Genomic DNA, 16,854 nt, shown 5'->3' on the forward strand with positions numbered 1-16,854 from the left:
ATTTAGTGAATTTGTGTTTTGAATTCCGATGAAAGCAAGCGACAAATGAGACTGAATACGTTGAAGCTTCTAGAGGCAGAGAAAAGAGGAAACAAGTCATAAATTATGTTCATACCAAATGAGCTTTGCTATGTTTGCAGCAACATGTTTAAAAAAAGCTGTATCTTTGTGAAGACGAAAGATGAAAAAACTCAAGATAATATTTTGTTGATTAGAATGTATTTTCCAGGCCGCGAGTTTGAAGACAGCATCGTAGAGACACATTGAGGAGCAGGAAACGAAACAGAGCTAGCAAAAGATGGAGTTGGCTAGAATGGAATCAACAAAATTTAGCAAATTAAAGGGAAAAAATAATAAGACAAAATGCGAATGAAGTGATATTTTCTAGGTTTATAAAATGGATCATTTTTTTCATTCACCAACACTTACAACACAAAACTAACTACCAAAGTGAAGATTTGGAGGACTTGAATATGCCAAAAGGAAACCCAAATCCCAAACAACATCTTAGTTCTAATAACTACATACATGTTTCACATTTTTTTTTATGTGAAACAAATCCACACAATGATACAACCAGAGATGGGAAACCGATCAAACTTCATGATTGGTTTGAGCAGATGTGGGAGGAGGAGGGATCGCTTTACCACGCCCCATTGTGAATCCCCTCGTCCCATCAGGCATTCTCGGGCCAGGTGGACGCTTTGAGACCTCAACGGGATGATGATTATGATGGGAAGATGATGAAGCTGATGGTGCTGTTCCATGTACTGTGGCAAAAAAATACAAAAAAAGCTGGTTTTAATAAATATTTTGCTCTCCTTAGGTACAAGAAGTGGAAAGAAATGGACTTTCTCTAAGAAAAATACCAAATCCATTGCCACCTTGATGATTCTGTCGCCTTCCTTGTCCTCCACCTCTGCCTTTGTTTCCATTTTTCTCCTTACGATGATTGCCACCATCCTGAAAATGGTTAAAAGGACGATACACAATTATAGATAGCTTTCTTGGTTCCTGAATAATGGCACAGCCTTGAAATAATTCGTGAAAGGTGAGATCAAATAATAATAGTATTAAGATGGAACTTACATCATCAGCAGGATTATCAGAATGATGGTGACGGTGAGGCTGATGTTCACGCGTCTTTTTGTTCTTCTCTTCACCAATTCGATCATGAACACGGCCTGTAGTATCCTTATCTTTATCGACTTCCCTCCTAGCTGGTCTTCTCTGTGCAAACTTTCCCGATGATGAATAATTAATCGATTAATAAGTTATAAGCTGTTTCCATATTTGTTTAAGTTAATGGATTCTTCATATTACTTACTGCTTGTTCAAGAAGCTTAACTCGCAACCCATTTCTCCAGTCTTGCTCATTATTCAATGTAGCTGCCTGCACCGAATAGTAAAAGTTGCTAACCACACCGATTCCTCAGAAAAGAGAAAATATACTGGTCTTAAGATTTTTTTGACACTCACCGCAATTTCTGCTGCCTCCACCGTTTCATATTCCACAAAGGCATGTAACTATAGACAAAAGAAGAAGAAGCTAATTACATACAACTATATGCTTGTGATTACAAAAAAGAAAGTTCTCCAAAAAGTTTCATACCCTGGTTCTGATGAATTTTTCCTTCTTACAACCCTTCTCTGGTTCTTCAGCAGCATTTGGATCACATATGGAAACACTTTTTATGCTGCAATTGCAGAAAAATATTGATTAGTATGTAGGATGGATATAAAAGGAGAAATGAGTAACTAGATAAAAAAAAAGAAAGATAGAGCCATGGCACCTTCCAGCTTTACCAAATATCTCCCGAATATTCTCATCTGAATGATCCTCAGGCAAATTTTCTACCAAAACAGTGAAAATCTATGGAGCACAAATCAGTAACAAATACGCTACAAAGGAAGCAAAAACGCAAAACAGTAGTCATAAGATTCATGTTTGAGGAAATAGGTACCTTTGGATCCCTGATCTCAGGAAGAGGACTCAGCCGCTTTACCTTCTTCCCATCAGAGCTAACAACCTGCAGGTTGACCAAACAGATTCTCAACCTCTGTATATGATTTAACATTCCTGAAGCAATTTGATTACTCCAATAACTTACAAGTAACTTGCAAGAATACTACTTGTAAGTTGTAACTACTGCAAAAAAAGCTTACAAGAAAAGATGAGTCCTTTAAGGCTGATACAATCACAGCATGGTCTCGTGTAAGCTTCTTCATTTTATGAAACGTAGCAATGCTAGCAATAGGAACTGCACAATGAAAAGAAAGCCATTGAAATTGTTCTTAACAGTTCCATACTCCAACGGCTATGTAATCATGAAACTAACATTAGCAAAAAATTACTTTATTCCATAAACAAGTAATAATTTTTCAGTAATTCGGATTTAGCCAACTAAAATACTACTTAACATGGTTCTGCAAGAAAAAGTTTTGGTACATGAAAGCACCCACTTTCGTATATCAGTTGCAATTTCTCTATTCAATACGCAATGGTCACAAAGTTTCATACTTTCAATGATATATGCTTTCAGATACCAGAAAGTGCATAACTACATAAGCATATCCTCAAAATTTAGTCTCAGAAAATGGCATAAAACGAAGGGTCAAATGCCTATTTCTAAGAAAAATACTCATTTGCATGGTTTTGCAATAAAAAGTACAGGAAAGTAACCACTCTCGTATATCAATTGCAATTTCTCTATTGAATACGCAATGGTCACAAAGTTTCACACTTATCAATGACACATGTTTTCAAGTATCAGAAAGGTCATAACTACAATATCAATTCCTCAAAGTTGGAATCAGAAACTAGCATAAAATCAAGGGTCTAATGCCTATTTCCAAGTGAAATAAAAAATAAACTAACCAAAGCCTTTTTTGTTTCGCTTCATAGCATTCAGAAGAAATTTGTCAGTAGGCAAATTCTCATCACTAAAGTAGTATTCAACCTGCAACAAGCAAAACACACACTAGATTCAGCAATTAACATTACAGAAGAACTTACCAGCAATAACCCCAGAACCGTAAGAATGTTCTTAGGATTTCAAAATTTCACAATCAATGTTTTCTATCACAAAGCGAAACAAAAAATCACTTGCCTGTCTAATGATCTTCTTCTTCAACTCATCGATTGAAACAACAACAGCAACGTCGGTCTCAACCAGATTATCACCTTCGCCGTGATCTTGATCGCGATCCTCGCCGCTATTTCGCTCGTGGTCAAAATCATCATCCGACGGAGATAAAGAAGGTATCTCGGAGGGAACAACATCATCGGAAGATCCAGTAACTGGTAACGAATCAACTTCATGTGACGGCGATTGCGATTGGGAAACAACCGCGGTGGCGTCTTCTGGTGCCTGGAGTGGAACGGCGGCGGGGATGGAAGGGGTTTCCATGTTGCCGGCGGAGCGAAGAGGAAGAGAAGACAAAAGACTCGCCGGAGAAAGAGAGAAGAATCGTCACGCTCTCTCCTCAATTGCGTCTTTTTGAGTCTCTTCCTCTTACCTCTCAGCCGACGCGTCTTCTCGCTTCTCCAATTTTATAATGTTCCAAAGACTTTTTCCTAAACGGTCAAAGGGCTAATTTCGTCATTTTACACTAAACCGCTGCGTATTGGGTCTACACTTGGTTCGAGGTAACTTGATAGGCTTTGATCTAGTAGCCTCTTTAAAAGGCTTTGTTAGCTATCGGTTACTTTTAATACTCCGTTCATAACATGAGATGTTTAGAGAAGTATATCTAGAAATCAATTTTCGTTTTTCTTGTAAGAAAAAAGAAAAAGAAAAAATACATTATGATAAAGTAAAAGTTTCTCTATTATGTGGGTTTTAGATGGCTTTCCTACAACCAAAAATAATAATAATAATAATAATAATATGATATAAAAAAAGGAGTGTAGAATGATTCTTGAATAAGATACTTTTAAAAGCTCCATGAAACACATGCATGTTTTTCATATATTGGTTTAATTTTAAAAGTTAAAGTTTAATTATATAACTAAATTATGTTAAAATAATCATTTTTTTTTAAAATAGAGGTTCTTATGGATCCAAAAGTATATGTTAAAGTCATTAATCCAAAAAGTATGAAAAGTAGGAGGACTTCATTTTATACGTTTATATTGTTAGACTATATATAAATGTACAAATACACCCTTGTATATAATTAGGGCATCTCATGTAAATCAATATATATAGTCCTTAATAACATAAGGAGGGCATCGAGCTCTACCGCTTTACACAAACTTACATGATATTAGAGCCAAACTTACATAAGGAGGGCATCGAGCTCTACCGTTCTTCCTTGTACATGAAGCTATCCTCCAAAAATCAGCCATATCGGAGCTCGTTTGAATGTTCAAACGTGCAAAACACCAAACCCTAAAGGTTCTGTTTTTCTTTTCTCCTCTAGATCCGAAAATCAACTCTCTCCTCTCTATTTTTCTTTATGCTAATAATTAGGTTATGAAGGTTTATATAGTGTCTCATAACCCAAAGCCCAATATTAATCTCATAGACTAATATAATAGCCCAAGTCCAAGTTTGGTTAGCTAAACCCAATTGGTTTCCCCACTAGGAGGAAAACCCAATTGGTTTTCTCCTACTCTTTTCGAAACTTGATCAACCATGGGTGATCAACCATCAACCAAAGCAGATATTGAGGCTTTAGGAGCTCTGCTAACAGCGTTGACTAATCAAGTTGCGGATTTACCCCAACAGATTGCTAACGCAATGCAAGGAGGAGGAGAACAAAGGGGACCAAATCCAAATCAACAGGGCGGAAAAAATCCTGTCGTTGAGGATCCAGCCCGGGTCCAACAAGGTGGAAACAACCGACAACACGGTGGAAACAATCGACAACAAGGCAGGCACAATCGTGTTGTTGTTGACAATTCCATCTCGGAGGAGGACTCGGAAGAAGAATTTGAAGAACAAGAGAATCAAAACAATCATGATTACCGAGTGAAAGCCAATATTCCATTGTTCTATGGGACTATGGGAGTAGAGGAATTTCTGGACTGGCAAATTGATGTTGATCGATTCTTTGATGTTATGGGTGTCCCGGAGAATAAATAGGTCAAGATGGTGGCAATCAGATTGAAGAAGACTGCTGCTGTATGGTGGGATAAACTAGTCCTCCAAAGACCAAGGCAAAGGAAGGGTCCAGTTAGAACGTGGCGTCGAATGAAACAACTGATGATGGAGCGTTTCTTACCAGAAGATTACGAACAGATTCTCTACAAGATGTACATTGATTGTGTTCAAGGAAACAGAACAGTGACAGACTATACGGCTGGATTCTTACATTTCTCTAAACGTAATGACTTGAATGAAACAGAGAATCAGAAGGTGGCTAGATACATCAGTGGTTTAAAGGGCTCTCTTCAAGGAAAGATAGGGTTACATACTGTATGGACGGTGCAAGAATCCTCGAGTCTAGCTTTGAAAGCAGAATTGATGAAGAAATCATCTCGGGGATTCTCAACCTTCAGGAAGCCCTCGGTTCAGAACAGTTTTGAACCAATTGGAGAGAAAGACAAGGATCCGAACACTGGCAACAAAGGAGCTAGCAGGGATCCAAACACTGGCAACAAAGGAGCTGGAAGTTCTAACAATGGTTCTAATAATGCTCATTAAAATAAAGCACCAACCCAAAAGCAAAGTAACATTTATGCGAGACCATCCATCGACAAGTGTTTCCGCTGTCAAGGACAAGGTCACAAATCAAATGTTTGTCCGAGTAGGAGGACTACAACTTTAATAGAAGAGGAGGATGACGACTTCGCAGAGAATGAGGAGTATGAGGGGGTCGAGTTTGCTGAAGAGGAATCAGAAGACAGGATAAGTATTGTACTCCAGCGACTCTTGCTATCATCCAAAGAAGAGGGACAATGCAAGAATCTATTTAGAACGCATTGTTCTATTCAAAACAAAGCGTGCAATGTGATTGTTGATAACGATAGTTCAGAGAATTTAGTTTCTCAAAAGCTGGTGGAATTTTGGAAGCTACCCACGACTCGTCATGCAAAGCCGTATGGTCTTGTTTGGGTTAAGAAAGGCTCACAAGTGAGGGTCAGCGAGACTTGCAGGGTTCCCTTATCTATAAGAAAACACTACAAGGAAGAGATAATTTGTGATGTTCTTGACATGGATGTTTGTCATATTCTTCTTGGGCGTTCCTGGCAGTATGATAACGACATCACATATCGAGGACGAGACAACGTGATCATGTTTATGTGGGGAACTCATAAAATTGATATGGCTCCTGTTCAGGATTTTGGTAACAAAGCGAAGGAAAAGAAGTCAAGTTTCTTGATCATAACGCAGAGCGACAAAGAGCTTGATGAAGCTGTTAAGTGGTGGTCAAAGGGTTGATGAGCGCTGTAACAGAAGAAACTACAACTCCACGGGAAGTGTTAGAGATTCTAGAAGACTTCAAGGAGTTGACTGCAGATGAACTACCTAATGATCTACCTCCTATGCGTGATATTCAGCATCACATTGACTTGATTCCGGGTTCTAGTCTACCAAATCTTCCCCACTATCGAATGAGTCCTAAGGAGAACGAAATTGTAAGGGAACAGATTGAAGATTTGTTAAGGAAAAGGTTAATCCGCGAGAGCATGAGCCCTTGTGTCGTACCGGTTCTTCTTGTTCCAAAGAAGGGTAACCAGTGGCGAATGTGTGTTGATTCTAGGGCCATCAACAAGATAACAATCAAGTATCGATTTCCTATCCCTCGATTGGAAGACATGCTTGATGAGCTGAACGGATCGAAGGTGTTTTAAAAAATCGATCTTCGAAGTGGGTACCATCAAATTCGAATCAGGCCTAGAGATGAGTGGAAGACTGCTTTTAAGAGCAAAGACGGTTTATACGAATGGTTGGTGATGCCTTTCGGTTTGTTAAACGCTCCTAGTACTTTCATGAGACTAATGAACCAAATTCTCCGTCCTTTCACTGGGTCCTTTGTGGTGGTTTACTTCGATGATATTCTGATCTACAGCAAAACCAAGAATGATCATTTAGAGCATCTAAAACGGGTTTTGCAGGTTCTACAAGAAAACCAGCTGTACATCAACTTAAAGAAGTGCACATTCAGTTCCAATAAGCTGTTATTTCTGGGTTTTGTCATTGGTGAAGAAAGAATTCAAGTTGATGACGCCAAGGTGAGCGCCATAAAGCGGTAAAGCTCGATGCCCTCCTTATGTTATTTCTGGATTTGTGTAAAGCGGTAGAGCTCGATGCCCTCCTTATGTTATTAAGGACTCTAGATATTGATTTACATGAGATGCCCTAATCATATACAAGGGTGTATTTGTACATTTATATATAGTCTAACACGCCCCTCAGTCCGAACAGGAGGCTCTTGTATGCTCAGACTGGACTTGAAATCGAGGAAGAGAGTTGAAGGGCAGATGGAACATGTAGGACTCATATTTGGTCTAATGCAACACGTTCTCGAACAAAGTGAATATCAATCTCAACATGTTTCATCCGTTGGTGTTTGACAGGATTGGTTGAGAGATAGACGACACTAACGTTATCACAATAGACTATCGTTGCACGTGATAGCGGACATTTAAGCTCGTGACGAAGATTTCGTAGCCAAGTGGCTTCAGAAACAGCATTGGAAACACCTCTATATTCAGTTTTGGCACTTGATCGAGAAACGGTGACTTGTCGTTTTGATGACCAAGAAACTAAAGTGTCCCCGAGAAAAACGCAATAACCGGATGTTGATCGACGTGTTGTCGGACAACCTGCCCAATCTACATAGTTATAAACAACAAGACTGGTTGGGACTGATTGATGTTGTTGTAGTCCATGAGAAATAGTACCTTTGACATACCTTAGTATAAGTTTCAATGCATTGAAGTGTGGCTCGCGAGGATCATGCATAAACAGACATATTTGTTGTACCGCAAATGAGATATCAGGCCGAGTGAAAGTAAGATATTGTAATGCACCTGCAAGGCTACGATATAATGTAGGGTCTTTGACCGGTGGACCATCTTCTGCATTGAGTTTGGATTGCACACCATCATTTTGGCACGATGAAGAATGTCAGCAGCGTAGTTTTGTTGATGGAGAAAAAGGCCCGATGAGTTGCGTGTAACCGAGAAAATATTGAAGATAACCGGGATCTGTCATCTCAAACTTGGAGCTTAGAGAGGCAATGATCGCCTGAATTAAGCGGGGAGAGGAATCTGTGAGAATGATGCCGTCAACATAGAGGAGGAGATATGCCAAGGAGGAACCATTGTGGTAGACGAATAGAGATGCATCTGACAAGCTTTGAACAAAACCAATTTTCTTGACATACACGGCAAAACGATTGTACCAGGCATGCGGTGCTTGCTTGAGTACATAGAGAGATTTCTTGAGAAGATACACATGATTAGGTCGTAATTTATCAACAAAACCGGGAGGCTGAGACATGTAAACCGTTTCTTCAAGATCACCATGGAGAAACGCACTTTTAACATCTAATTAATGAAGAGGCCAATCCCGAGCAAGAGCAACATCTAAGACCGTTTGGATTGTGGCAGGTTTGACAACCGGACTAAATGTCTCACCACAATCAACACCAAGCTGCTGAGACTTCCCATTAGCCACCAATCTCGCCTTATAGTGAACAAGGTTCCCATCTGCATTGAATTTGTGCTTGAAAATCTACATAGAACCAACCACGTTAGTAGCAACCAGTTGTGGTACTAAAGACCACGTTGCACTTTTAATTTGAGAGTCATATTCCTCTTGCTTTGCTGGATTCCAGTTAGGATCCTTTGCCGCTTGAATATAAGATGATGGTAGAGGTGAGATGGTTGTTGTGTGAAGACTCATAGGAACTCGTGGTTTAAAAATACCACTTTTGCTGTGTGTAACCATCAGGTGAACTAATGGTGGAGGCGGAGCTGCATGTGGAAGTGGAGCCACAGCCGGAGATGTAATAGGTTGCAGAGGCAAAGCCGGTTGGGTAGGTGAACCCAATTGTGGAGGTGAAGATGGTGTTGTTGTTGGCAGTGATTGAAGACGAGCTAACGAAGGAGGTGATACTTCGAGTGGAGGATCAAAAACTTCAACGGGAGCTGTTGGTGTCGAAGAAGAAGCCAGTGGAAAAATCGACTCATCAAAGATAACATGTCGTGATAAAATGATCTTCCGTGTTTTCAAATCAAGACATCTATATTAGGTCTGGGCATAAAAACCGTACCCGAATGTCCAATCCGGAACCCGGCCCGAAAAACCGGGTTCGGATTAGGTACGGATTTGCCTATAAAACCCTATTGGGTTCTATTTTCTAATACCAGTGGGTTCGGGTTAGGGTCGGGTAATACCCGGTACCCGTTTAAGTACCCATTAAACCCGAACATATAAACATATTTATAATATTTATCATTAATATAATGCAATTACCCCAAAATTATGATTATAATTTTGAATATTTCATTTAGTATTATACCTAAATATCAAAAATAATCAAAATATCTAAAATATTTTGTTATCTAAAATATCTAAATTTAACTAAATTAATTTAAATTTAATTATATTTTTTCGGGTACCCGGTAGTTCGGGTACTAATCGGGTTCTAAAATTTGTAACCCAAACCGACCCAAACCCGATAGTACCCAAACCGAACCGAACCCATATATCTAAAAATATCCAATGGGTTCTATTTTTTTAAACCCGTTTACCCGAACCCGAATGGGTAATACCCGAACCCGAACGGGTTACCCGAATGCCCAGCCCTAATCTATATCCTCTATGATCAGTTGGATAGCCGAGGAAAACACAAGCAGAGGAGCGCTTATCCAACTTGTTGACTGCAGTAAGGAGGAGATTCGGATAACACAAACAACCGAAGACTCTAAGATGATGAAAAGTCGGTGGTCGAGCAAAAAAAGTAGTGAAAGGAACTCGATCTTCGATTGATTTGGATGGAAGAATGTTAAGTATGTGAGTGGCCGTGTGTAGAGCTTCAACCCAAAATTGTGGAGACATATGAGCTTGAAAGAGTAGAACACGAATTAGGTTGTTGATAATACGAAGCATCCGTTCTGCTCTCCCATTTTGTTGAGACGTATATGGACATGAGAAGTGGAGAGTGGTGCCTTCGGAAGCAAGATGATATAGGAACACATGGTTGTTATATTCACCTCCATTATCACATTGCAACGCCTTGACAGAACACTTGAATTGAGTGCGGACATAAGCTGTGAAGTGAAGATATTTGGCAAATGTTTCGCTCTTCTTTCGTAAAGGATATACCCATACAAAATTAGAAAAATGGTCAAGAAAAATAACATAATAATTTTATTCCACCAAAACTTGAGATCGGAGAAGTCCAAATATCGGAGTGGACAATATCAAAAGGTGCAGAAACAGATGAAGAAGACGAAGAAAAGGGGAGCATGACACAAATTCGTCAAGTCAGTCTTATTATAAGAGAAAGAACCAGAAGATGCAAGAGAAGATAGAACAGAATTTCCCGGGTGACCAAGACGACGATGCCAAACTGTGCCGTTTGAGGAGACTAACGCCAACAGTGAAACATTTATCGATGGAGTCACCGAGTATAACGGACCAGAACTATCACATCGGAGAAGCTTGTTCTTGGTTGCCAGATCCTTAACACAAAAGCCATATGGGTCAAATTCAACTGAACACTGATTATCAATGGTGAAACGACGAACAGAAACAAGATTCTTCACAAACGAAGGACAAACCAACACACGATTAAGATGAAGTGGACGGTGAGGCGAACCAATGGTACCATGACCAACTTTTGTAATGTGGGCAAAGGATCCATTTCCAACCATGACTAAAGGATTAACACTCGAATTAAAAGTAGAACGTAGCGTTCCTGGCTGTGCCGTAATGTGATTGGTAGCACTTGAGTCCATGCACCAATTAGGATCTACTGGTTGTTGTAAAGTCATGGTAGAGAACGCATTTGTGATATCTGGTGGGAGAAACTGCAGAGAACGCTTGTGGTGCATAACTCTTTACTCCATGTGCCATGTGAGCTTCCGGTCGCTGCGGAGGGGTGTATCGACCGAGAATGCTGGCGTGAGGAGGTTGATGTGGCTGTTGCATGGGAAAGTGACCCGGAGAGGATGGACCATATGATGAGTATGGCTGATAACTCTCTAATTTGCATATTTTTAGCATCCTTTTTGTCCATATTTTGCATTGTTTATACCCTTACCTTAGCATTTTTAGGTCATTAACTGTAGGAATTCACTTTTAGGCCATTTAGGGTGTTGCATTATTGCATTTGCATACTTTGGATGAAAACAGATGCTTTAGAGCCTAAAATGGGGAGAAACAAGGACAAATCCGAGCATGTACCCGAAGGAGCCATCGAGCTGGAAGAACAGTACGAACCCCAACACGATCGAGGAGGATCCGAGAGTAGGAAGAACAACCCGAAGATCTACCCAAGGATTAACCCGACCTCATCTTCGTGCACCCCATCGAGTAGACCCTCGGACATGACTGGAAAGTTAGGTCAAAGGGGTTTCCATATATAAACTCCTCCTCTTCTTCCTTGCAAACGAGCACGCCGCAGACCCTCAAACCAGAGAGCGAGAGCTTCTGTGAGAGAACTGAGCGACTCAAAACACTTTTCACTTTTTGTTAGGATTTATTTTATATCTTTTTGTCATTTCTTTAGATCTCTACTTTGTATTCTTTATTCTCTACTCTATCGTTTATTACAATGCAATTTTCATTCGTATATGCTTTTGTTTCTCTTGCAATGAATTCCGAGTAGTGTAGTAAAGTTTCTAGGGATGGGATAGATGATTTCGTGTTCTTGATTGGTTAGGACGTCTTAGTTTGATTGTATATGTTTAATAGATTCTCTTGTAGATTGGTGTTCATAATGCTGTCAACAAACCGAGAGGGTGAGATTAGATCTAGGGCGTTTTACCACCGAGAGATGTAGATGAAATGCTTGAATCAACCAATGCTAGCGGTTTACTCACTTAGCCTAAGAGATTAGATGAGTAAGGGGTTTACTGACAATAATGAATCGGTTCTTATTGCTTTCTTGGTCATGTTTCTCCAATGAGAGTTGGGTAGGGGAGTGATCAAGATTGATTGTTTCTATCACAAGAGTGTTTTAACAAGATATTAGAGATTCATTGTCTAGGGAATATTTGCTTGAGGCATGTAAGACATCCGTATTGGTCAGGAACACTTAGGATTCGATTACCCCATCCTTAGAAGCTTTTGTATTTTAATTGCTTGCATTTTTATTCATCACTCGATCCCTTACCCGAACAGGTACACGATCACCTGCTTCGAGTAACCCCTCGAGTTGTTCATACCTTCTTTGCTTACTCGATCACCCCACCCGATCATGTACTAGAATGCTTGCATCGAGTGCCTAAGTCGTGTGGTTCCTTATTTATATTCCTTTCTTTTATTATTTTAGGATTGTTAGACAAAACCCCATTATTGCTTGGCTTGACTTGCATTGTTCTGATTGCATCCTTCCTGCTAGCATAAACAACCATTTGGATTGATAACCCTTTGTACTACAACTACATAGGGAATTGATACCCTGGGTGGAAAATCCTGTTATCAATGGCCATTGGGGTGGACCGTAATTCAAGTGCGGTGAGTAGTGGTGGTGTTGTTACCACGAGTTGTTGTACATGTTGCGTCCTCGTCCACGATTATGACGTCCGCCACGCCCCCTGTTTCTAAAACCTCTGCCTTGGTGACCCTGAGATTGATTATTGTAGCGTGAAGCTTGTTGTTCTTGATCAGTGGTAGTGTAGAGGACGGTGGGAGCAGAAGAGGTTTAGGATTTAATTTTGCTACGTTTAGGATTTCAGCACTTGCTAGATCAAGTTCTCTTATCTACATTGGTTTGAAATCTGACTTGTTTGTTTTCGTTTTTGTTCGTTTTGCATTTCAGGTACCACCCTATCACCCACCCGACCCGTCACTCGATCACCTGGATCGAGTTGACCCTCGTGTACACCCTCGGTCACCTACTTGTGCATGCAAACACGATCCAAAGGTAGCCGCAACTTGAGTCCATTCATCGACAACATCGACAGACCAAGGTTACTTCGTCAACAACAAGTTCCACAACCGCAACCACCCACAATTGAGGAACCAATGAACGATCAAAACGGTCCAGCAGCTCCTCAAGCAAGGACCTACATAGGAGCAGGGGATGCTCCATCTACTCACACTCGAAGAGTAGCTTTAGAGTCCTTGTGGATTCGATCCCTAAATACTACAATGATCTCTTAATTTGAAAGAGTAGCTCTAAGATAAATCTGAGCATATCAAATTTTGGCACCGTTGTCGGGGACTCTTTGATTTACCATTAGATTAAAGTCTTTGATTTTGTCTAAATTTTTCTTTTCATATTTTACCAACACTCTTTTTGTTTCTCTTCTTTTGTGTGTTTCAGGTACATGTCTCCTAAGCCTAACACTAGGAACAATAAAACTGGTTCAATTGTGAAGCTTACGAAACAAGAATTAGGAAAACTAGAGTATGAGAACAGAAAAACAGTCAAATCTTCTTCAAGATGGTCAATACAATCATTCTGAGAGCAGATGAGTAGAGAGTTCTGAGAGATCAAGAGGGCTACTTGCGCAATGAGAAGGGCTAAAAGATTGATGCAGAAGGCAACATGATTGTTGAAATTGTTGTCGTTGAGGAGCAGAACGTTGGTGTCGACCGACGCCAACAGGGTGTCGATCGACACCCTCCTCCAGCAGACGTACGTGGAGCTACCAACCACGTCCAAGACCCGTTTCGACGACAGGACCAACCCCGGGATTTGATCAGGACCACAGACTACAACAGAGCTGATCTAATGTATGAGAACCGCTCTGCAATTGTTCCTCCTCCATTTCCAAGGAATGACTTTGAGTTGTAGCTGCTTACTTCCAGCTAGTTGGACAAAGACCTTTCTCTAACATGACCAATGAGAAGCCTCTGGATCATATTGAGCATTTTGAGGATCTTGTGACCAGTATCAAGGCCAATGGTGTTACTGGAGACTACATCTATTGCAAGCTCTTTCCATACTCACTTGCAGGATAAGCTTCTTAGTGGTTAAAACAGTTACAGCCTGGATCATTGACAAATTGGCAAGACATCAAGGTCGTTTCTCTCAACTATTTTTATGATGATGCAATGTCAGATGAGCTGAGAGTCAAGATCTCTTCATTCAAGCAAAAACAAGATGAAGCGTTCAAAGCAGCTTGGGTGAGATTCAAGACTTATCAGAGGGACTTTCCACACCATAGTTTCTCCAGGGTACAATTGCTGAATATCTTTTTTAGAGGATGTGACTGGGAATATCAACTAGCTTTGGATGCTTCCAGCCATGGAAACTTCAAGGCAAGATTTCTAGATGAAGCTGAGAACCTGATTGAGAATTTGGTCTCCAGCAATAGTACTAAGAGAGTTGATGCTGAAAGTAAAAAACTACATGGAGGGTATGATGCAAACCAGCTAGCTTCAGTCAATGCTAAGCTTGATTCAGTGCACAATCTTCTGGTGGGTAAGAAATCAGTTAACTTTGCTGCTGAAGTTGAAACATATGAGCCAGAACCTAAACCAGAGAATACATAGGAGAATGTCAATTTTGTGTATGAAGCTGGGTATCAAGGTCAGAAATTCTGTAATCAGCAAAGCAACAGACCTTACAATGTTAATTCTTCAGGCTACACTCCCAAACCAGATTATCAGAAGCAGCAACAAAACAACAGTTATACAAGAACCTATGGGAACTCATCTTATCAGTCTCCTCCTCCTAAGACTTCTTCTAAAAGTAAAATTGAGGCCATGCTTGATCAGATACTTCAGGGACATGAGAATCTGACAGTGACATTCAATGAAAAGATCGACAATGTCTACACAAAGCTTAGTGGAAGGATTGATGCATTGAATGTTCATGTCAAGAATTGGAGAGTCAAGTTGCATAGACTGTTGGGTCTGTCAAACGAGAAGAGGGTTTTCTTCCAGGAAGAACTGAGTCAAACCCCAAGGACGCTAGCAATGCCATATTATTGAGAGATGATGATGATGGTGAAATTGCTTTTGCAGAACATGAATAGAAATTGATCAAGCCCGAGACAGAGAAGTCAACACCAAATGATGGTGTCGGTCGACGCACATCTCAGACAGAACCCAAAGTTACAAAATCTCCGGTTCCAGCTGCTGAGAGGGTGTACAAGCCTAAGGTCCCATTTCCTAGACAAATAAGGTCAAAACATGAGATTGAAGAAACTAGATGCAAAACTATGATGGATAAGGTGATGATAGAAATGTCGTTGGTTGATGTAGTCAAGTTTTCTCCTGGGATAAAGCGGTATGTGAAGAGAATGCTATCCAATGGTTTGAGCCCTGAGGAAGGAGCACTTCTTACCAAGGATGTCAGCGCGATTTTGTTGAACAAGCCTCCATAGAAAAAGAAGGAGAGGAAGCAGTAATTGGTTGTCTCGGTAACATCCTTGAACCGGAATCCCGGTTAGGGGATGCATCGGTCGATGCAACGTTGGTTTGCGCGATCAAGTATAAGTTAAACGTTGCGTTTTGGGGTTAGAAAAACCCTCGAATCGCTTATAAAAGCAGAAACTCGAGGGTTTGGCCGAGTTTGGCCGTTTCTACAGAGAAAGAAAGAGACAAAGAGTTTTGTGAATGTTCTTGGAAGTTCTTGGATATCTGAGGCTGTTCCTGTAGAGATCTGTAGCAGGGATCGTTGTAGAAGCTTCCTAGGAGCGTGTTTCTTCTTATTTGTGGTTTAGAATCTTCTTGGGAAAAGGTAAGTGCATGACCATGGCTTATCTAAGCTGTAGATTTCTCTAATCTACTTGTTTTATGTGTTTTATTGGCTTGTTAGTACGTTGTTGAGTCGCTAGAGACTTTGGGAAGCTTTCTGTGGCTTTGGTTTGTGTGTTTTGGTGGTTTAGGGATGAAGATCCGGCGAGAAGCTTTAGGGAAAAATGATGCTCGACATGTGCGTCGGTCGATGCACTTTGTGCGTCGGTCGATGTACTTTGTGCGTCGATCGATGCAATGCGAGGACGGCACAGATTGACCTAGGAGCATCGGTTGATGCCATGTGGAGACGTCGGTCAATGCAATTAGGGATTTCGTGCAATGTCGAGCATGCGTCGGTTGATGCATTATGTGTGTCTATCAATGCAATTGTACCTTGCGACGGTCGATGCGAGCTTGCGATGGTTGATGCGAGCTTGCGTCGGTCGATGCAACCCCAGTTGGTGTCGGTCGATGCATGGGTTGGTGTCGGTCGATGCTAAGTCCTGGTTTGTTATTGTTTGGTTATTAATTGTTGCTTGATGGTTAGAAATGTCTCTATTGCTTGTGTGTATAGTCCAGTAGATGGGAAGATTACCTTACTGAGTGTTTATAAAACACTCATGCATCTCAATTTGTGTTTGTAGTGATGGTAAAGGCAAAGTGTGACCGTGGAATCAAGGCAATGAAGAGGAGGATGTTCTAGTGTCTCGATTGGTTGTTGTCTGGCTTCTGTTAGGTTGCTAGAGTTGAGTCCTAGAATATTGATAGGATTGCTGGTTATGTGATTCACGTTGTTTTGATTATTGATTTAATTGTTATGATTAATATTGGTCTATATTGGTTTAATGGTATTGGTTATTTTCGCTGTTGGTTGTTGTGGTTAGGTGGTTAGTGGGTATGAGACCACTAGTTTAAATTATTAAATTTTTATTATTATTGTTATTACTTATTATTTATTAAAAAAAACGGGTCAGGTCGTTTCGAGCATGCGTCGGTTGATGCATTGTGTGTCGATCAATGCAAGTGTACCTTG

General features: G+C 40.4%; 1 protein-coding gene and 1 non-coding gene across 5 annotated transcripts; both read right to left on the reverse strand.

Annotated features, from left to right (window-relative positions):
• Positions 1 to 364: 364 nt before the first annotated feature.
• On the reverse strand, positions 365 to 3,612 carry LOC104724758 (la-related protein 6A). Of its 4 annotated transcripts, none has more exons than XM_010443302.2 (11): positions 3,111 to 3,612; positions 2,879 to 2,960; positions 2,167 to 2,261; positions 1,965 to 2,030; positions 1,794 to 1,873; positions 1,613 to 1,697; positions 1,480 to 1,527; positions 1,328 to 1,393; positions 1,090 to 1,239; positions 870 to 963; positions 365 to 770 (listed from the first exon to the last, which is right to left on the reverse strand). In XM_010443302.2, the coding sequence occupies exons 1-11, from the start codon at positions 3,408 to 3,410 to the stop codon at positions 595 to 597; spliced, it is 1,242 nt and encodes a 413-aa protein (XP_010441604.2). In that variant the 5' UTR covers positions 3,411 to 3,612; the 3' UTR covers positions 365 to 594. The 4 variants fall into 4 exon arrangements, with proteins under 4 accessions (XP_010441604.2, XP_087331653.1, XP_010441605.2 ...); XM_087475527.1 differs by having other exon boundaries at positions 885 to 963; positions 1,090 to 1,230; positions 3,111 to 3,583; XM_010443303.2 differs by having other exon boundaries at positions 1,090 to 1,230; positions 3,111 to 3,583.
• Positions 3,613 to 14,198: 10,586 nt separating this feature from the next.
• LOC147934742 (small nucleolar RNA R71) lies at positions 14,199 to 14,305 on the reverse strand. The gene has a single exon (XR_015573442.1). It is a non-coding gene; the product is annotated as a small nucleolar RNA R71 (small nucleolar RNA).
• Positions 14,306 to 16,854: the final 2,549 nt, after the last annotated feature.

This window comes from Camelina sativa, chromosome 11 (genome assembly GCF_030686135.1).
Source record: "Camelina sativa cultivar CO46 ecotype springtype chromosome 11, ASM3068613v1".
Lineage (NCBI taxonomy): Eukaryota > Viridiplantae > Streptophyta > Magnoliopsida > Brassicales > Brassicaceae > Camelina > Camelina sativa.